The sequence below is a fragment of the Cyprinodon variegatus genome, unplaced genomic scaffold (genome assembly GCF_000732505.1).
Source record: "Cyprinodon variegatus isolate N-32 unplaced genomic scaffold, C_variegatus-1.0 Scaffold924, whole genome shotgun sequence".
Classification (NCBI taxonomy): domain Eukaryota; kingdom Metazoa; phylum Chordata; class Actinopteri; order Cyprinodontiformes; family Cyprinodontidae; genus Cyprinodon; species Cyprinodon variegatus.
The window spans coordinates 286,335-308,789 of NW_015151377.1; the positions used below are offsets into that span (position 1 = coordinate 286,335).

At 34.1% G+C, this 22,455-nt stretch overlaps 1 protein-coding gene across 1 annotated transcript in view; it reads right to left on the reverse strand.

Moving 5' to 3' along the window:
* Positions 1-7,275: 7,275 nt before the first annotated feature.
* Positions 7,276-22,455, reverse strand: part of LOC107099956 (macrophage mannose receptor 1-like) — a 26,893-nt gene continuing 11,713 nt past the window's right edge. Inside the window, exons 15-32 of the mRNA XM_015398290.1 lie at positions 22,136-22,299; positions 20,838-20,899; positions 20,530-20,630; positions 19,083-19,225; positions 18,571-18,676; positions 17,654-17,781; positions 17,395-17,430; positions 17,243-17,287; positions 16,946-16,960; positions 14,915-14,938; positions 14,712-14,817; positions 14,082-14,314; positions 13,266-13,431; positions 10,469-10,639; positions 10,262-10,378; positions 9,890-10,048; positions 7,717-7,746; positions 7,276-7,629 (exon numbers count right to left, since the gene is read on the reverse strand). Of these exons, the coding sequence (XP_015253776.1) occupies positions 7,364-7,629; positions 7,717-7,746; positions 9,890-10,048; positions 10,262-10,378; positions 10,469-10,639; positions 13,266-13,431; positions 14,082-14,314; positions 14,712-14,817; positions 14,915-14,938; positions 16,946-16,960; positions 17,243-17,287; positions 17,395-17,430; positions 17,654-17,781; positions 18,571-18,676; positions 19,083-19,225; positions 20,530-20,630; positions 20,838-20,899; positions 22,136-22,299 (2,072 nt within the window). The 3' untranslated portion in view covers positions 7,276-7,363. The remainder of the gene's footprint in view (positions 7,630-7,716; positions 7,747-9,889; positions 10,049-10,261; positions 10,379-10,468; positions 10,640-13,265; positions 13,432-14,081; positions 14,315-14,711; positions 14,818-14,914; positions 14,939-16,945; positions 16,961-17,242; positions 17,288-17,394; positions 17,431-17,653; positions 17,782-18,570; positions 18,677-19,082; positions 19,226-20,529; positions 20,631-20,837; positions 20,900-22,135; positions 22,300-22,455) is intronic.

Sequence of the window (22,455 nt, forward strand, 5' to 3'; positions counted from 1 at the left end):
TCTAGTGCATAAGTTGAGATGTACAAGAATCAACGTTTAGTTAGTGGGAGGAAATTCATGCCAATATTGGGCCTGATATGATTTGATGCCATTCAGTTTTTAACTAAGGAGTGCTGTGTGTTTGTGGATATTGACACTTTTAGCTCCATATGAAAGCAGCTTCAATAACATGTAAACTGAAAAGATTTTGTGTCTTTTTCACGTGTAGATGAAAATGGACACAGTACTAAGGATCATAGATGCTTGCAAATTGTCGGAGGGGCACTTCCATTCTAAATGAGAATGAATTGGTACTCCAAATCAGTCAGATGATGCTTTCTATATGAGAGACAAGGTGTAGACAATCGCACATGTTCATAAATTGCTGCATTAAGTTACATATAACTATATAACTATAGCATTGACATTTTTTGATGACATCATCAATGCTACATGATGATGCATGGCATTTTCCCTTTTTTGATTATCCAAGGCAATTATTGTCGAGCTCTAAATGATGCTGCTCCCTTGCATTACAAATAAAAACCAAGAAGAATCATGCATTGCTGATGGCAGTTAAGTTTCTTACTTTACTGGAGTTCCTTAATTCTGAAGCTTTTAAGTGGGAGTTGGTTGACAGTGCAGGTATGTCACAGTCAGCCATAAGTCATGCCAGTCCTATGGGATATCAAAAATATCTTTATGCAACTCATTTTCATAAAGGAGGAATTATGCTTTTTGTATCTGAACATAAAAACATGCACAAAGGACATGTGCATTAATATATTAATAGGCACAATAGGCATCCCTATACATGCACAATAGGCAGGGACTGAAAGACCATGTGGCTCATGTGGCTGCCTCCAATTACACAAACTAGGATGTAAGACGGGAATACCTACATCACAAATGTGGTTTTATGCATTTGAATTTTTAAACACTACAAGTTCTCGGAATTTATTCCTACCCACTTTTGGAATAAAAGCAGCACACTTTTTCATTCCAGTGGCCCCTGATGTGAACACTGGAAGTTCATGCAACATAGTATTATGAAGTGAAAGCAGAAATCAAACATTTTTTTTGACTAAGGAGTGCCTCTCATATAGCATGATTTCAATAATCTTCAATTATATTTTTTTAAAACCCTGCATAAAATGTAGCTGTCTTTGTTTTAAATGTATGCCCGTCTATTTAGTTGTGCTTTGATATTGACAGAGAATACTGAATGAAAATTTGGATCCCTAATTTTTTCCCCCATTTTGAATGCTGTACAGAATTAATGCTTTCAGAGATCCCTGTATTTCTATTTTGCTGTTCCACTTCTGTGCCTACTGCTGCTTGTGGCCAAAGGTGCAGTAATAATAGGTTTGTACTCCTCCATTTTTATTATTGATTATCCAAACACTTATTGGAATTGATACACAAGTTGGCATTGTGTCACCTTCCATGCTAAATGCTTTGTTAATTACTGTAGATCCAGAGACAGAGGTAAGAGATGATGTAAATGTTGTGGAAAAACTCAGTTCCTAAAAGCAATTGTAGTGTGTCACTGCTGAGAAGAATCTAAATTTATATCTTAGTCTTAAAAGAAAATACCCTTTTTTTCTTGAAGTTCTCTGAAAAGCATTTCACATTATTATGTCTACTTACATAGCGGTTATCCCCAACTTTTTTTCTTTTTTTGTAGTTCCTTTTTCTTACTTATTGTAGAAAATGTTATTTCTTAATTTTAACTTAATGGAAATTACTAAACAGCTAAACTTGTATATCCTTTTTATTTGGCAGTTTTTATACTTTATAAAATATGACATTTCAAATACCTTTTGTGATTTTAAATTACATCAATCATCAACCATGAAAGATCATTACTTTCCCCTCTATTGTAAAATCAAAAACACTTAGTCATGTAAAGAGTTTGAAATATTTAATCAATGAGAAATAGATGATAATATATAGGAACACATTTAAACAAAGCAGTTAACTTTAATCTTTAGTTTAAACTGGGTTTAACTTTGACATTTCAAAATTTTGACAATAAATGAACTTGAAAAAAACAATTAAGTCTTTAATTTGAATGATTAGTACATCACCTCATTTTAAGTGTGTGTTCTATTAAAATATTTCACTCATCGTTGCATGTTGGATTATCTATTTGTTTTAAATAATACAACCTAAATTCTTTTTAATGTGTATAATTCTGAAGGGGAAAAAAAGAATTGCATTTTCAGTTCTAGCTTTGGAAATGTTTAAACCTGTCTCCTGTATTGCATTTGCTCCGTTTGGAAGCATGACTGACTTTGTGGTCTCAGTTGTATGCGGGATAATCTATGCATTTTATTGTGAGAAAACATATTGCTTGAATACAATCTATGCATTTGTATATACTTCATAATGGCCTTGTTATCTAAATAAAGGGAACAATGAGGACTTCTTAAATCAGTTGGTGGACCCTACTCTGTGAATGTAGGTGCATTGAATTAACAATTTATTTTTCGTTATTTACATTTGTAAAGCATTCAGAAATTACTTTTGACAGATATGCGCTCCAGTGTTAACAATCATTAGAACATATTATACAATATATAGTACAGTATTCAAATCTAGAATACACAGAAAAGATGAAAAAGTAGTACATTGTCAGGCTACATGGTCTGTATTCTTGACATCTTTTTACCAATTATTTCCTTCACTTTGTCCAACTTTTCAGAGAATATACATCAAATAATTGAACTTGTGTTCAAGAACAACTAATCCTGACCAGGAAAATATTTTCATTAGCTTAATATTGTTTTATTTTATTTTTTTAAGTTGTATAGTTGTCACAGGTTTGAGTGCTCTCTTCATCTGCTCTCTTTTACTGCTCACAAAATCCAAACTTTTACAGTTGAAAAGCGGATTGTTAAAGGAGGATAGCCATTCAGGAATTCCAGAGAGTAAGTGATGACCAGGCTTAGAGAGCAAATGCAATGCCTGCCCCACTGCAATCCCAGTAACAAGCAAAACTTCTAAGAGTATGTGGCTGCAGTTTTGAGAAACTCAGGCAATAGCTGCCAATAATAAGATTACTTTTTGAGCAACAAAAGGATCCTTAAACCCGGGTGATCAGTTTTCTTCATCCCTCTTAAATAGCAGAAAGTAGCACATAGAATATCAATATATTAGATATAGGATTGGTACCTGAGCTCCGTACTGATACCAGCGCTTTGAGCAGTATTAGCAGCATTTTAGATACTGGCATCGCTGTCAGAACGACTTTCACTGAAAGCCAAAACTGATTACAAACAAGCAATTCAGGTAAGTATAATTTTACTGTGAGCTAATGCTTTATTACAAAGGATGGTGTGATTATAGAATTTTACCGGAAAAACACTACACTAAAATGTTGTGAAGTTTGTGAAAAATAATGTTTACAGTAATCTATTGTGCAAGCATCAATTTCACAGTAGAATACTCAATTATAGTATTATATTGCAAATATTGTAATACAGTCTTGTAATGTAAAAATACAGATATTTATTGTGAAAATTTACAGTTAGATGCTGTGAGATCCTGGTAATATGTTACATTGATAACAGACAAGCGAGTTCCCTACCTCTGTAGGCGAAGGGCATTAGGTCCATCTGTTTTCGAGAATACAGCTGTGTTATGTACTATAAGCTCCCTGCAAAGCTCTTGGCCTTGAAGGGCGAGTGCAGTTTAATTATTTTATTCCCAACTTTGGAGCTTATGATTTTAATCATAATCATAGATACAAACTTTACTCCATAAACTTTTCCTTGAACTCATCTCCCAGGCATTTACTCACTCTGGGGATCAGCCGTTGTTTTTAAGTTGTCAAGTGTATGTCGACACAGAGTACCGTGTTTAATTAGGCAAAAACCATTGACTTTGTTGGTAAGTTAAAATACTGAATCTGAAAAGAGAAATTGTTTTAAAACAGTTCTTTGAAATAGAGGGTCGATTGCTCCAAATTCACTTAAATAGATAAAAGTTACTGATTTTCCAATAGATCTACAAAATGTGTGAGTTCAGCACTAAAAAAAACTTCTCCATATATAAAAGTAAAAAAAAAGCAACAAAAAAACACAATACCTAAAACTATAAATTTTACCACGCAATATAAATCTGGAATACTTTCCAGACTTTTAAAAAGAAGCACCAAGATCACACAGAAGATATTTATTATGATCCTCTGAATCTGCCAGTTTTTAGAAGGTAAAAAAATCTCTTAGCCTATACATTGACTAAAAATACTTAAAATAACTATCATGAATTTTATTAATTTACCGATAAAACAATGTGCTGAAATTAATTGAAAAAGGTCTATTTGTATAAAAACAGCTTTGGGGATCATGATTTAAGATTGTCAATCTCCTGTTTTTTTCTCATCTCGTCCCAAAACCCCAGAGAAAACATATGTTCTACAGCAGGGGTGCCCAACCAGTCGATCGCAAGAAGTTTTACAATGTAGACCTATTTATGGCTGACAAAAAAATAAATAAAAAAATGTAAAAAAACACTAATCAAATAATTGTTCAAGAGAGGCCAATGTGTATTTTCATAACAATAAAATGAAAAATAAAAAGTATGCAGGGAACCTTTTTTTATGCATGCTGATTGCTGGGCATGGTTTGTCACGGTTGCTAGGTTGTTACCAGGGACTCTAAAGCGCGAAGAGGAATTTGAAGAGATAATGAGATAATGACATCTATCACAACTGATGGGGCTCCATCTATGGTTGGGCGCACTGCTGGATTCGTTGCTCTGTTCAAGCGGTCTGAAACTTTCCCGGATTTTTTGAGCTACCACTGCATCATTCATCAACAACAGCTGTGCGGCAATATTTTAAATATGAAGCATGTCATGGACGTTGCGATGAAGATCGCTTGTCCTGTTTGGGCCAGGAGTTTTCAGAGGCGTTTATTCCGTGCACAGCTCAAGGAGGCAGGTGCAGACCACACTGATCTGCTGCTGCACACCGACGTCAGGTAGCTGAGCCATGGCAGGTTCTTTGAAAGCTTTTTGGAACTTTTGCCCGAAATTAAAGAGTTTCTGAAACAGCCAACAACCCATTCTGCCGTATGTTACATCTTCACATCCACATAGTTCGTACTTAGTATTTTCATATTTTTATCTGTTTTACTGTTGAATTTTAATCCATATGCCAGTTTCTCTGCCAATGCCAATGCCCAGTGAAGTTTATCATTCTGTAGAATCTACAGGATACTAGTCAATATGTGATTTGATGTGTAAAGTGTAGTTTGAAAAAAAAAAAGAAAAACGAATCCCTGTCCTTCAGTTAACACAAATTCTTGTGTAATTATTGCAAAAGAGGATTTTTCAGAATGCTGACTGTCATTATAAAATAACTGTTTTTTGCAGATTTTTGCATTGCAAGGGATATGTATAAGTGGAAAAAAACAAAAAAAAAAACTGATACATTTAAACCTACATTTTCTGAACCCAACACTCCCCATTGGGAAGAAACCTCTGGCACAACCAGGCTCAACATGGCGGTCTTCTGCCGGACCGGTTAAAATGAGATGTAGAAAATAAGAGTCTAGGAGGAATGAAACTCCTTTAGCTGAAACTGTCTTAGCTACGATGGTGGAGGAAGGGCTGGAGCTGGTTTGAAACAGGGTCACCTGAATGAAGTCAGATACAGCACAACCACAGCCTGCGCACTAGGTAGCAGACAGGTTGTGGACCAGATGCCTTTTAAGATGAACTCTGGATGCTGATTGGCTTTTGTGGAGGCGTGGTTCAAAACTGATTGCCTGTACAGTATCATAGGCGGATGAAGGTGAGTAATCAGTTTATTCAGTTGAACTCCATTTCACAATGAAGTGCACAACAAAGTTTTCTTATTTATTTTCAGCAATATTCAAACTGACAGCTCAAGGAATCTCAATTACATATGTTACATATTAATAACACTTATAAAACAATGTAATTGGTAAGACATAAATGTATAACATAAATGTATAACACACACACATATATATATATATATATATATATAGAGAGAGAGAGAGTGAGAGAGAGAAGAAGGATTGATATTTTTGTTACGAAGATTTCCATTTTAGAATTAAACTTTAAAAAGCAACATTCTCAATGAAAAAAAATCATAATAATTTTAAATATAAAACTTTTTTATTTAATATACATCTTGAAGAAGCACACACTTCAAAATATCTAGTTTAAATTTTTGAAAGCTAAGATCAGTTTAAGACACTGTAGTCTAGACTTAAAACTAATCTAGTCTAGACTTAAAACTAAGAAATGGGCATTACAACTTTATCTTATCAAGGATGATTAATTTTTAAAAATACTAATGGAAAGATACTTTTCAATCAGTTTTTTACTGCAGTATATAATACATTTCTGATGCATTGCTTTTATTACATTGTAACCAAGTAACACATTTTTTGATAGTTTTTAATATTTATATGTTTTATATTCACAGAGGGGTTTATACCATTTTCAATCAGAGATAAATATTGAGTTGTTTTGATAATAGTTTTAAGCTGAATATGCCAGGGCTATGAATAATTTAGGTTTAAAATAATTTGTTGTGTATAATGGCTTTGTGTCAACAAAACTGTTCTTTTCTTCTTTTGCTTGCCACCTTTTGTACAGTGTTCAAAATGTCTTTTTTGAAGATAAATCACTTCTATTATGCAAAATCGTTTTATCATAACTTGTATTGGGACCTTTTGTTTTAAGACACGTAGCACTTCCCTTTTTGTCTAGCATTCTTACCCCTCAGTTCCTCTGGATGTGGAAGCAGTGCATCAGAGGCTTTGTGAAGCTCTGTAATGTCGTTTACCAGGCATGCTTTCAGAGATGAGGAACTGAAAACACTCTGCTCCAGATTTGATTCAATTTGAACTGATTTGATTCCATTTATATTGAACTTAGTATTTTTTATGAGATGCCAGTTCATAACATGTCATCTAAATGTATTTTACAATGAACATTTAATCAGAGACAACTTAAATTTGATATGTTGCTGATGGAGCGACAATGTCTCTTGGCTGCCCTGGGAACACTTTGGGCTTCCCCCAGCAGAGCTGGGGTTAGTAGAGGTTTGCGAGTCAAGCCCCTGTGAAACAGCGCTGCCTGACTAAGGGGCAGCAAATCAGCTTTCAGATCCAGAGAACCCATGGTGTTACAAAAGTTTTAGGACTTGCATGTATTGGTTGAAAAAAAAAAAAAAAAAAACAGTTTTTACCATGTTTAGACAAATATAATAATTTTTCATTACTTTTAGCTGTGAGACAGAGCCTTTTTTTCCCATAAAAACATTTACAGAAATTGCAACAGTTTTAGCAATGCTACATGTTATTGTTATGTATGTTCTTACTATTTTTCTATTCTTTAATTATATAGTTATCACAGGCTGAGTATTATCTTCATCTGCATCCCCCACCAGTTTTTTACGATCTACCAAATCTGGCTGCAACCCGGTGTTCCTAAAAAGTGGGTTGTCAAAGGCAGTTAAGCCTCCAGGGAGTGATATGGGTGCTATATGACGGCCAGACTTCTTGAACAGGAAGAGGGCAAAGCCAGCTACCACTGCAGTCCCAGCAATGACTAGAGCAGCTATTAAACCTGGGTGAACCCGACCTTCAAGAGGTTTGTCAACACCTGTAAAAATTGAGAGAGTAATTAAGGAGAAACAAAAGATAATTTGGCCAAATATTGAATACTGAATTTGGAAAAAGAATGACATACTTGGTACTGATGATGACACTGGTGGTAATACTGTAAAGAAAAGTGGACATAATCCAAAAGTACACAAATTAAAAATCATTTTCAGTTTAATCAGTTTAAACACCAGATTTATAAACAATTGTTACAAAACTAAATGAAGAAGATCAATATCATCAATGTTTTTTAAACTGTGTATAAAATGCTATTCGGGTTTTTCCTGTTTTTTTTTTTTCAGATGATCTAATATAGCTGGAAAAGACTTACATCCTTTTTCTAAAATTATAGAGAGCTTGCACTTTCTAAAATGGAGATTTCCACTTTTATATCTACTTATCATTAAAACATTTAAATAGTTAGTTTGCTCACAAATGTAATATATCAATTAAATCTGTTAATGTAAAAAATCCAAACAACAAGATAGATACATGGAAAAGAAAAATATTAAATACAGGAAGCATTCATTTTCAATTATTTTAAATATGTTCTATGTGCGCCTATATGTCCTTTTATACAGCATAAATATCCTGTTTCAAAATATCATAAAGACAGAACCTTTGATGTTTAAATTCTAAAAGCATGTACAAAAGTGTATTACTTGTGAACTGAAGAGCAACAATAATATAAAAAAATAATATTAAAATTAAAATATGATTAATCTGTCATGATTCTGATGTGTTAGTTTTAGGGTTTCTATAGTGCTTGTTTCATTGTGTCCCTAGGTTTTCATTGTTTTGCATGGGTTTGACATACCTTGTTAACTTTTGTGTTTATTATTATTTATAAGGTTTTTCTAAATTAGTTACTTCCTTTTAGGTTAGATTTCTTAGTTTTGTCTGTTCTTAGTATATTTTGAACCATTCTTGTTAGTTTTTGGTTAGATTGTTTCCATTGGTTTGATTGCATGCAATTGGTTTGACAACATGCAATTATTAGTCTTCCTTAGTTTTCATGGGCTCCTTCCTCTACAGGTAATTGAAATGATTCCCTTGGAGATGCATCTGTTAGTTCTGCTGTTCCTGCGTTCAATGACAGAGAGTGGATTTGCTATATTTGCTGTGATAAGTGGGTAAAAAAGTAGTTTTAGTATATTTTTATGTGTAAGTCCACCTTAAAAATACCGTCTGTGCAGTCAGTTCATCAAGATTATGCTCATGCCTTAGAATATTATTTCCCTGTCAGAGGCACGCAGACCCCCACATAGCGACTCTGCGCTTTAATTCGGAATCCCCAGGAGCAGCTACCTCAGCCCCGATTGTCTCTTGGGGATTTCCCCAAACTGCAGGCACCAGGATAATAAAAGTAAACATATTTTGCCTTAGTTGACATTTTAAGTTAACTTAGGCATTAATAAACAGTTTCAGTGAAGTGATCATAGCCCTCCACATCAGCAGTGCTGTGCCCATCACCCTGCCAGCTCGCAGATCAGCTTCTCTGATTGGTTGATGTGGTGTGTCAAGCTGCAAAAGTTAAATTCTTCCAACTCCAGCATCTGCTGCTTGTGACATTTTGAATATTTGAGCGAAGTTTCCGGTGGAAAATTATGGCTTACCAAAGCGTAAATCCCCAAAACAGGGCATATTATTTCTATAATTTTTAGTAAAGGGCATACATACATACATATGTACGCATGTGCCCATCGCTAGTTAAAAGCCTGGTAGAGCAGAGACACAACAAAAATATGTTGGATAATTGGTCCTGAGAACCAGGATTGAAAATTACTGGTTTGACCTACTTAATTTGTTAATCTTGCATAGACAGACTTTTTACACATTTTACCATGCATTTTAAATAGTTTTAATAGTTTAAATGTATTAATGCCAGTTTTTTGGAGTTAACTGAATTTTCATGTAAGATAACTTTGACACCTATTAATAGACATACAGTCTGGATTCCTTTTGGGCATACCAGTTCTTGAGACTGTATTTTTTTTAAATATCAGCATGCAGTCTGTGTGTGATAAGAGGTTAATATTGCTCTAGATTCCAAAGGTCTAATTATGACATTATGAATTCGCATAGAATATAGCAATTCTTGTATTCAGAAGGATAAAAGATGTATACAGTAAAACATTCAATAAACTAAATAAAGCTATACTAAGTATTAGACATTTTATTAATATTCCACTGAATATTCTTAGAAGACTGATTGAACTAAAATACTTGGAAATCAGATTAAATACATAGTTACATTTTACCTTTAGCAGTTTTGCAAATGTATGCCTTATCATGCCACCGATGCCCTGTAGACCAGGACCCATCTGATGCACTGATCGAACCATAGGGATTATCACGAGGTTGACCACTTTGCCAGTTGGAATAATCCATAACTGTTTTATCCGACCACAGCCATTCTCCTGCAGAAATAAATTTATTTATGTTGTTATCATTTATGCTTTAATCTATAAAGGACTCATGGGTTTTAAAAATAGATTTCTCATCCCAACCACCAGATTCATAACAAAAAAAAAAAAAAAAAAGAACAGCAGTTAGTTATTCATTCAGGATTTCTTATTTTAAAATGCCTTACAATTTTACAATTTTACTGTAAAATAAAAAAACAACAATACCTTTATGAGTTTTGAATAGCCCAATCCAGTATGATGTGTGCGTGTCTTTAAATGTTCCAATGTTGCTTTGTATGAATTCCTGTTCATGGGGGTCTGCGATGCTGGCAAGAACTCCACCTTACAGTAACAAAACAAACCAGTCATTATGTTTGTGGGTGCCACTTAAATGTAACCTACTAAAAAAGAACTTATGCTGAAAATACCTACCATGTGCTAAACAGCTGGTAGATGCATCTGGCCACTCTTTCTCATCAGAGAAAAATAAGTAACAGAAACCTCTGTAAGGTTTCCAGAAATTGCGCTGCAGAGAGGTACCTTGATCTGGGTCCTCTGGACAAATTCCGGGATAGTCCTTTGTGTCATCTTTTGGTGGTGTGTCTGTGTGTTACATAAATGGGGTTAAAACTGATCCAAAATTACTTTTAAAAATTTCAATAACATATAAATAACTAAACAGCAACAGTTTCCTGGGATGTAGGACTTTGCCCTGAAACTCCAGGGTTGTTGGTTCAAGCCCTGGCTCCTGCTTTTAATGTTGTTGAGTCCATTTCACCAGCATTACCTACTCATGGTGGTCAGATGCCTTGGTGGTGCCGGCGTACGGCAGCCTTGCTTCTATCAATGAGTCAGGACAGTTGTGGCTACATTGTAGCTTGTGTGCGTGAATGGGTGGATGTCTGAATGTAATGTAAAGCACGGGTCAAGACTCCTGACACGAAAAAGCACTATATACACTGAAAAGAATTTAAAGTATCATTTACTAGAAAACGCTATGTAACCTTTTCCTCATTGAAATTCTTTAGTAATTTTACTCAATAAAATCTAAGTTGATTTTACTGACTAAGAAGAAATGATCTGACCAACTCAAGAAGATGTTGCTACCAAATGTCTCTTCTCGGTTATGATCTGGCGTGATTCCTCCTCCTTAATTGTTTATTTCATTCACCTGCCACTCCCTTCCTGCCGTAATTATCATTTATTTCATTCACCTGTTTTCTCGACTTTATATTCAATTCAGCCTGAGCATTTGCGGTCAGATCATTGTTTGTTTTCTGTTTCTTTTCTGTTTTAGGCAGTTAGTCAGTTTTTTCTAGTTCTTTTCATGGTTCCTAGCAGCCAGTGGAAAGAGAGGGTTTTGTGTGTGTCTTGTCTCCTAATCGTGTCCTGATCCTTCCCCACGGAGTCCTCAGGGTTTTGGCTCAGTACGCGGAGAGGATCAGTTTTATTCCCGTAAGCCTGGCTCCAAGGAGGAGACCAGTTTAAAGTTCTGCTCATCCTGGTTCAACATCTTGTCTCTGTTACCCTCAACCACTGAGCCTGCCCGTCTGCATTTGAGCCTGTTCTGTATCTGTATGTGACGCTTGGTCCCGCTTCTGGATAGGGTTGTCACGATACTAAACTTTTCAACTCGATACCGATACTAAGGAAAATATTCGATACTCGATACCATTTTCGATACCTCAAGAATAAAAACTCCAAATTTCAAAAGAAATATTTTGATAAATAATTAAAATACAATAAATAAACACAATAAACAATAAGCACAATATTTTGAGGTTGTATGCTGTGCACAATATTAAGCAAGCTTGATAAAAAACTTATTAAATTAAAATTAAGTTTTCCTTACTTAGCTATGCTTTACACACATAACAATGACACTAGCCAAACCAGTAAAGAAACAAAAATAATTCTCAGCAGCTGCACCTGTTACAAAAAAAGTCTGAAACTAAAAGTTGCAAAGAATTATTCAATCACACAGTGTTCTGAAAGTGCATTGTCCTCTATTCTGCACTTTAGATGAATGACTGTGTAGGTGCCACTGGTGGTGGCACTGTATCGATACTTTTGAAAATGAGTATTGTATCCGGATACAACGTTTCAGTATCGATACTTTTTTGAGTATCGATACTTTTGACAACCCTACTTCTGGACTCTGTCGGACTCTGAACCTGCCTGGTAGCTCTGAGGATTCCTGGAAGCCTGGATCCAACTGTTCCTGTCTGGTCTGGCTTCCCCTGACTCGGCTTCCTGCCAGTCCTCCGGAGCTGCAGCACCGGGGACCTTGCGGTGAATACTGGGTCCATCTGTCCCTTTTATGACATTAGCAACTAAGATGTACTTTTGTTTTGCTAGTAAATTTTACTCATCTCATTTTATTCATTTCCAAACCTTTTCTATTTCTGAAACTATAATGAGTCTAACCTTTGTGGAGTTCTGTTTGGGTTTCTTTTTAGTTTTTCAGTTCACTTCGATTTGTGTTCTGTGTATTCTTGTTCATTGGTTTCTTTTCCATTTTGTTATATTTAAGCAATGTCGTATTTGTGAGTTACACACATTTATCTCCTTGTGCCAATCTCCTTTCCCTTAGCTCCTTCTAGTTACTTCTGTCTACACATGCTCCCTACAAGTGAATTACTCCTCCCATTGTTTCTGTCTCGCAGATATACACCTGTTGAGTTACTCCTTGCTGGTTCCTTGCCGTTTCTTGGCCCCTTTTGTGTGTTTTCCCTGACGTCTTCTGGTTTTTGGTTTTGTATTTTTTTGGGATTTTTACTTCTATTGCTATGTTTTGGTAATTAAATCTGCAAGAAACCACCTCAGCCTCCATCTCTGCATTTGACTCCTCTGAAAACCTCCACTCAACCTGAACTCAACATGGTCAGGCAAGGAAATAAGCACCAAGTTTACTCCTAATGTCCAAGTACATTTTACTTGCATCTGTTAAGTTGGGAATTTAAATTGTTTTACGAACATTATTTGGTAAGAATAATAAACTCTAACACATTAAATAAAATGCGTAATTTTGAAGTAAAGGCACTTATATGGTAATTTGCAGTAAATTTGAAATAAAAACCAAAATACTATTTACAGGACATAAACGTCAAATTCTTTCAGTGTAAGTACAGCCCATTTAAATAAAGGAGAATGTAAAGAGTTTATGTCAACTAATTAAAGGATGCACATTGTTTTCATATTTGTCAAGTGGAAAGAAATTTTCCTTTACCTGTGGACTTCATGCAAACGCTGCTTATGTTCCGATTGCAGTTATCAGCTTTCCATTTTCCATCTACATCAACATAGACACAATTTCCTTCTCTACGTGGTTCTCTTGGACCCCAGTATGCAGATGTCATTGGCCAGCCTTCAATGTATCTGAAGTAGTTATTAGTCTAGAAGCAAATAAAAATAATAAAAATTTCATCAAAATTATTAAAATTGTAGAAGATATTTTCACACAAACTTCATCAATATCACTGTCAGATGACCAAACATCACATGACCTTAGTCCTCTCTGGCTAAGAGGACAAAGCTTCATAAACATGGTATTGCCACAACATTAATTCAAATCAAAAACATTGTTTGAAACCTGTCCCAATCTTATTTACACTTTATCTTCCTTTCATTTTTGGATAAAGGTTTTCTGTGCTATTTGCTTGTTCCTCCAAGTCATGAACTTTCAAAATCAATTCAGCCTGAGCATTTGCGGTGGTTTTAAAGATCCCCTCAAAAAAGTGTAGCAAAACCTATGTGGATATTGATTCCAATGGCTTTACACTGGGCTGGAATAGAAACTGTCCGTCTTACTGACATAATGCCAGAGAGAGTATGCGGGGATGAGAGACTCCCAAATTGCCATATCAACACATAGATTACCATAACAGGGGCTTAGAGGATGAAAAACGATAGTAACAATATTAGTACTCCTTTTTAGGTTCTGTTCCTGTAACCATGTCATGACAGCATTAGATCTTACCAATTTGAGCAATTCATTAGAATCTACAAAAATTTTGTCTGATATCAAAGGATCTTAAGCCCATACCAGTGCTTTGTTGAGTCCAATCCATAGAGGACGATTGAGATTCAAAGCCAGCAGCTCAATGTAGGCCTGTGTCCACTCCGTTCGAATGCTAGCCAGCTTGGCACCATCAGCCTCACAGTTCTTCTGAGCTGCATCCCAGTTCATTTGCTGAGGAACAAGCTTGATGGAGTCATTAATTATTTTAAAGTAGTCGTCAAGGGTTGTTGGTTCAGAGGGATCCTGTAGATTTGGTTCTGTTTTAAAATGGAAATGAAAAATACATTTCTTTTTTGTTTGTTTTTACATATAATACCCAAAAACATCATAGCAAAAAATTTTATTTTAGGAAGCTGTTTTTTGGGGGCGAATGACATCAAAACTTTCTAAAGAAAACATTGAGTTCTCAGAGTTAAATGATTGATATCTGACAAAGAGCTAATTTTGTTTGTCACTTGGAATTTTCTTCTCATAATTTACTGCTGCTTTATGTCTTAGCTGAAACTGAAAATTAATAACAAGGCAGAGAGAATTCAGTTAAACCCTGACTGAATTCTGATGGCCGAACACATAGGTGGAGTTATTCAAATTAAAATTGCCTTTCATTATTTGAGAAATGAAAGCATGATCAACTTTAAAAGTGTTTTTTCTTACCAACATCTTTTAGACATACAAATCCATTGGTGTCATTGCATGACTTGGGTATCCATTTTCCAATACCAAGTGAAGGATTAGTGTTGATCACTGCGCATTCTACATCCTGTTGGACACAACCATAGAGAGACGTAGTTTTTAACCAAACATTTACTGAGTTAAGTATAGAAATGTAAAAAAATTCCATTTAAAAGAGCACTTACCTCAGAATGAAACATCCGAAAGTACTAAAAAAATTCCAAATATTGAAATTGATTAAAAAATAGTCTTGATATTTTTGATCAAAAATAGTGGCTATTTAATTTAACTTTGAGTTTAATAGCTAAATGATTTGGTTCAATAACATGACATGTTAGGTAGTTCTCATCATTCTGTGTCTTTGACTTATCCATGGTCAAATACTCAATGTAACACATGCAAAACAAAATGAATGGTTTGTTTCTGACATACATACAAGTTTGAAACTCCCAAACCATAAAAATAGTTTGAAGAACAGGAGGAAAGTAAACATTGCTGTAATATAGCATATATCTTTATCACAATTTTAATCAATAGTTTGGCGGTGCTTGATTTCTTTTCTTATTGTCAAGAATTCTCCTCCTAATTGGATGTGCATGAAAAATTACTATAGAGTTTGCCCCAGGAAGTATATTGGGTAGATCGACTAAAATCACAAAATAATGAGAAACATCATATCTACTCTGCTTTGGACTTTACCTTTACCCCCTCCATTGTACGTCCTAAACTAGGGCCTAAAGGTGCCTACAAAGTCACATTATTTGCAAAAGAAATATCTTTTCTGTGCTTAAACCTGTGAAGTTTAGAAAGACTGTTATGGCCTTCAGTAAAATAAGTCCATACTTGTGTCATGGAAGGATCATTGTAATTCTTTGTCCTCTGTAAGCCCAAAATGTATGGACAATTCGTAAGCTCATTCCAAATTCATAATTTATGTACAGACTACATTGAAAAATATTCAAATTAAATTCAAAATATAAGTCTTTGACTTATAGACCCTTTTTCTGCCAACATCACAGTAACCCAAAAATTGTAGCTGGAGACAAAACAAACCAACAACTGGAGGTAAAAAACAAACACTACAGGATAACCTATACAAGAGGCTTAAAATTGCATCTTGTCACTTTTATTTAATACCCGCTGCCACTGCGATGCAATAACCAGGAAGGTTAAGGTAAATGAAGCATTGTGTATCATTGGTTTGACTGTGATTTGGTTAAAGGTATTGTGGAGAATTTTTCATGCATTTTTTAAAAGACCCGCCCTCTCTACTATTAAAAAATATGTGCTTGGAAGAGCATGCACAAGCCCATTTCTCCTTGTGCATGTTCTATTTAAAAATTGACCAAACTTCCGCCCGAAACCCTAAATCCCTCAATCACTATATAGAGCGGGGACTATATAGTGGACTTCATAGCAAACTCAGTTAAATCACTGTTCGAACAGATGATCACTGCTTTTTTGCCCTGTTGGTCACGTAACTCCTCCACCTCTGTGCGGCACCTGTGCCATCTTTGTTATAAGTCGCTGCTGTCAGACAGTGACAGCCTATGGTGACAGCGGGTCGCTGTGACAGCAAAACAAATAATGCTTTGCGAGGAGATCTCTTCGCACAAAGCATTCCAGGATTTATCTGCCTCTTCTGAGGCCTTTCTTTTCTTCTCATACACTTCGTAGACACTTTTTCTCCTACGACTCTCTGCCATTTTTAAAGAATCGCAGTGAGAAAGGTGAGCTTCAGGGACTGTCGGAAACCGTAGCTCACCACACATATATATACGGCTGAAAGTGCACATGAGAAAAAACAAAAAGCTAGCTAACTGGGCGAGCACGTAGGACGGCCTTACGTAAACATATCACCAGAATGATTGAGAATTAGGAGGACCACTTATTTAGATGATCCACCCGGAAATAACAGATTGTCCTCTATATTTAAAAGGAGAAAAAAAATCAAACAAAAGTTTCTAGATACCATTGTTTAAGTTTTCACACAGTTTTTTGACCAGCCCTCTGCAACAGTCACTATTTAAAATATGGCCTGTTTGAGTAAAAGAAACTGCCAACACCTGGTGTTGTCAACAGTGGCACAGCTTTGGGTAATTTCCTTCTAATGGTGGATGGATGGATGGATGGATGGATGGATGGATGGATGGATGGATGGATGGATGGATGGATGGATGGATGGATGGATGGATGGATGGAAGAGAGCAACTTACCCGATCTTCATAGTCCTGAAAAAGCCAACACATTTTGAATCATCATAAAAGGGCTTTGAAATCTTACAACAAACATAATTAATAATAATATATTATTATATTATCATAATATGTTTTTCTCAGTGGTACAGATTAGGTATTGACCTTGATTAAGTAATAAACATATATTCTTTATTAGGTCAACTAGGAAGTTTTGCTCTTCTGTTATGTAGGTGGTTGTTAAAATTGTGAAGTAGTAAGAGACATGTCTTGGAACCATTAGTTATGCATAAGTAAAGGTGAGTGCTTTGATGTTACCATAAAAGGGTCTCTGTGACGTAAGAGTGTATATCGATCTCGTACCTATAAGGGAATACAAAATGTTAATGTTTTTTTGTATATTAATCTAATAAATGGTTTAATTTGATTTTTTTCAAATTAACAAGTAAAGCTGAAAATTTTTACATCACCCGATAGCGTAAATGGGGTGGAAATCTAGAACGTTCCTAAAATAGAAAACAGAATGTTACATCTTTTAATTGAACTTTAATTGAATCAATCAAACGCTATTTCTGACACTTTGAATTGAAAAAGCTTCCTGGATGGGAAGCGAAACACATCTTTAAACTAACATAGTCCAGTGGATTGTTTTTTATTTTTTATTTTTTTTAAATACATTACAAGTGTTTGTTTCAAATAGAAGACAGAAATCACACAACAATTACTTACAGGAAATTTGAGGTTGATGTATTTCTTTGGCCGTCCATCAGTCCAAAAAAATCCCTCTTTGTAGGAATTATGAAAACCAATCCACAGGTCTGTAGTTGGAGTGCTGACCATTTCAGACATTAAATACACTAAAAAACAGATAACAAAATTTTGATCAAAGATAATCAAAAATTTCTTTTTAAAAAGAACAAAACATTTCTGTAAAGATTCATATGGATTTTTTTAATCATTTGTGCCAATCCATATACCTAGGCTTCACAATGAAATGCAAATTGCCAACAACTTTCTGTATTTAAATATATTGCTTACTTTACTGAAATACAGAGAAGGTGATGACGCTGAGCTTTTGTATGAAATATTAAAGGAAATACCGTAATATTAATGTAAAATGCATATGCCTTATTCTCTCTCTTTCTGTCTTTTTCTTTCTATATATATATATATATAGAAAGAAAAAAAAAAAAATATATATATATATATATATATATATATAAATTCAGTAAAAAATTTCAGTATTACATTCAAAAGGTAGTATGCGTTGGTAATGTTTAGGTTAGGAAATAGTTGAAAGTGATTGAAAATAATTGAAAATCTGGTCAAGTCAAAGGAAGTCAACAGATGGTCCTCAATACATAATATAAAACATTCATTAATTTTCAAAATCTTTTGTGCCAAGTGTTTTTATCACACAGTCAGAAATATAAAACATCCTTTACTGGTGTATCATTAGCTTGTAAAGATTGTGGATGTATATTTTTTTTATAATATAAAAAGAGTTTGTGTAAAAAGTGTATCAGACCCCACACATAGAATGAACGGATTCACTTGCAACTGTAAAAAAGGGTTAACTGATGAATGGATTTAGGTTAATAACTTAAAGGGATAGACTTGTTTAAATCTATTACAATAAAACAAACCTTGCTCATGTCTTGAGGATATGGAGGCCAGGTTTCCATTCATGTCTTGGCATTCTTGCCTAGCTGCATGCCATGTTAGGTTTTGTTTTTTTATGATCTTGTAGCACTGAAGTTAAGACATAAAACATAATGTACACCTCACGTGCATAAAAAAAAAATACAATACAGCTTCAAAACAAAAATAAACACATAATCTAAAACTTAATACCAGAGGAACAGTTAAGGTAAGTTTAATAATTCCCTGTACATTTTAAGCAAAAAGCTTATAATAATACTGAAAGTGATTATATTTAGGATAGCATGTTTAGAAGTTAGAATAGAGTAGAATGCATAAAATAATAAAATAGAACAGAACAGAATAAAAATATTCAATTTCTTTACACTTGTAAATCAACAAATACTTGATAAACCTTATTGCTTGTGACATTTAGCATCTCAGTTAGAGGTGCTAAAAGTCTGATTTTGTGCTTCAGTTTTACTACCGGTATATCTTTTCAGCAGAGAATTTTTACCTTATAGTTCATCTTTTTCCAACCAGTTTGGCAGCTGCCATTTTTTGGCATTGTCGGGGCCACAGTAGCATTGACATGAGGTGAGCCACTGCGCTTACAAATAGATTTATGTTCATATCCACAGTTATAATCATGCCAGAACCCTGTAAAAAGTTACAAGTTAGAAAATATAACTTTTCTTTCTCCTGTTGTTCCTCTGTAAACTTGTAGAGATAGATAAAGCTAAACTGAATTTTAATGGACAAGGCATTTGTAAGCATTACCAAATGTGTAACAAACATGAACATTTCCTTCACTGTCAATAGTTATAAACTAAATATATTTTGTTAAATGGTTTACTACATTTTCAAAGGTAGGAGTGATAGAGAAAATGATAAACAGCATCCAATATGTTATTTATCTGCTGTTTTTAAGCAAAGTGGTCTTTTAAACCTCTAAAGCATACCTCCATTCAAATTTCCACTCATAACAGTTTTACAACATTTGAGTTACTTATATATGCAGTTGCCTACAAAGAATTGTCCTCTCCTCAATTTCTTTGCACTTAAAAAATAATAAATCAAAAGTATAAGAAGCAGTACCTGTTTAAAAATGCATAAAAAATAATCCAGCCTATCCTAAAGCCGAAAATCTTCAAGAAATAACTGCTGGAAGAATTTTAAAAAGAAAAACTTGATACAAAAAAAAATTACTAAGCAGTAAGAAATCATTAAAAAGGATATAGGAATTTTTAAAGTCAATAGAAATGTTGCTTTTTCTAATGTCTTCATTATTGTTCTGATTTGAACCTTTCTATAAAGGCAACAAAGGCAATTAAAAACAAAGAGTGTAAAAGATAAGTTTTTGTGAGTTTTGGCCAATATACTTAAGGGAAATTTATATAAATGTGAAATGAATAGTAGCACTAGTATCATGTAAGTATTGAGGTTTTAAAATAATTGGGCTGTTAAGAGTTTTTATAATTATTTTTGTGTTATTTATATATTTTTTATTAGTAAGAGCTGATGAGTAGCTCATTCTTTATCAAACAGGCCTACTTTCTTGCTTTTTTGTCAAAAAAATTATAAAATAAATATATCTTATTTATTATCACAAGGAAAAGCAAAAACCCAAATTAGATAAAAAATAAATAAATAAATAAAAACCTAAACCATGTAAAAGTCAGTAAACCACTACTGATTAAAACTGTTTTCTTCCATCTTTTCTGTTACTAAAGTTAAATTTGAACCTTTTATTTTCAGGCTGGTTTAGATGAGTGTTCTTTGAAAATTGCATTTGTCTAAAGGTGTCTTGGCGTTGTAGAGTTTTCAGAGCCAATGGTTTATTTGACCTTTTATGGTCATTACTGATGATACTGAATCATCATAGATTGTCAGGGATCATATTTTAAAGAACATATGTTATAGTGAATTTGTTTATCAGTGTTTGTATTAAAATTTGTACTTACCATGGAATGTCCTCATAACAACACAGTTTTCATCAGAGTTTTTGAAACTGGGTTCGTCAACATCCCACATTTGAAAAATGACTGGAGAGCCATCCATCCATCTTAATACAGCAAAATATACAACAGTCAAAAACAACATATGTAACTAAAAACTAGCTAATTAGAAAACTTTATTGGATTCAATACTATAAATCAGTTACTTTCCATTGATTTTTAGTTACAAATTTTTTGAAAGGAACTCACAAACAGGATGATTTATGGTTTTTTTTTTTTTTTCTCCCCAAGACATGTTTAGAATATTTACTTACTGAAATGATTTGTCAAGATCCACCGTCAGACCAATCCAAAAGGAACCCCACTTTTTGGATATCTGAACTCAAACAAAGGTTTATTTTAGATTTTGAATAAAGAACGTATATATGACAGAAATTTGCAAAGTAGTTCATAAGGTAAATCAGTTCTTTACCAGTTATTTGTGTAATTCCAATAAAAGGTTAAAAACACCTGGATTGAAACTTTTGATCTCCATCTAAAGACTTTTTTTAAACTTAGGACTTGTCAGGGAAAATTTTTCCGTGCTTTAAACTGTTCGGAAATGACCTTTAAATTCACATGCAGAATTGACTCCACCAAACAATCAGATGTTACTACTGCCATTGCTGGCCTGGGAGACTAAGAGTTATTTACTTGCAAGAAGTATGAAATATTTTGAAATTGTAGGAAATACTTTGTTGAAGGTTAACTTCTCATTAAGTTTCATTTTTTATTATGTTACTGCTTGTACATATATTTTTTTTTTACATCCCGCTGCCAGCTCCTTTCTCAGCTTTTTAAATTCCTTTTCCCTTCCTGATGTGGAAAGTCAAAAGTCTGCTTGAGTGAAACTCCTTTACTTAGAGCTGTTGCTTTACTGTCTCTTTTGGTTTCCTTTGAAGACCAGTCATAACCTGTGAAATTCCTTGTTATCTGTTTTAGAAACTGCAGTGTGGGGCAAGATGATCTGTGAACAGCTTTCTGCTACCTTATTCAGATAATCTGTGATGTGGGAGACTGAAACCTGCAATTTTAGATGTTGGGAGATTAGATTGGTTGTAAGAGTCTAGTGCCTTGGTTTAAGTAGAAGTGAAACCAAGACATCCGGACTACTGCTGTTTTAAGAGCAGCTCTCAGGTGGCCTGAAAGGCGAAACGTTTCCTTCCTTTTTTTTGCATTTCCTACCGAATAAAAGACCAGGTTTAGAACAACTTCATATAAATTACCCAATAAAACTCTTAGTAACCCCTTGTTAACGATGGAAGTAAGAACCATTTTTGAGGGATTTTATTATTTAAATTCCATTTAGTTTTTCCAACTTTAAAAACTATGATGGTAATCTTTAATATGAAATCCCAATAACATGCATAAAATTTAAAGTTTGTGTGATAAAATCTCAAAAAATTTCAGCTATATAAAGAATTTCAATCATACTGTACATCAAAAATGGCTAATTAAATAGCAATGAAGAATTTCATAAATATATGCTGCAAAAGATTAACTTTTTTGTGAGTTAAATTTTAATATAATAATTGAATAGTATTATTTCATGATGAGGTAAGAATAAACCTACCTGTTTCCACAGAAAAATACGCTCTGCTTCACTGTCAATGGTTACAAGGTCACCATGCTTCTCTTTGCAGGATTGTCGAGCATCTTCATTGGCCATTGTTTTTGTTTCAAAAAAGTACTGATTTCCATTCCATTCCAGCCACCCATCTGAGGTACGGTTATAATCTGTTCATTTGCGATAACACATAATACATTAGATTTATTTGCAATTCTGAATTGTAGTTTCTTTGGCTAAGAGGACTAAGCTTCATAAACATGGAAATGCATCTGCATTAGGTCAAATAAAAAAACATATTGTTAACTAATCAAAAATACTTTTTT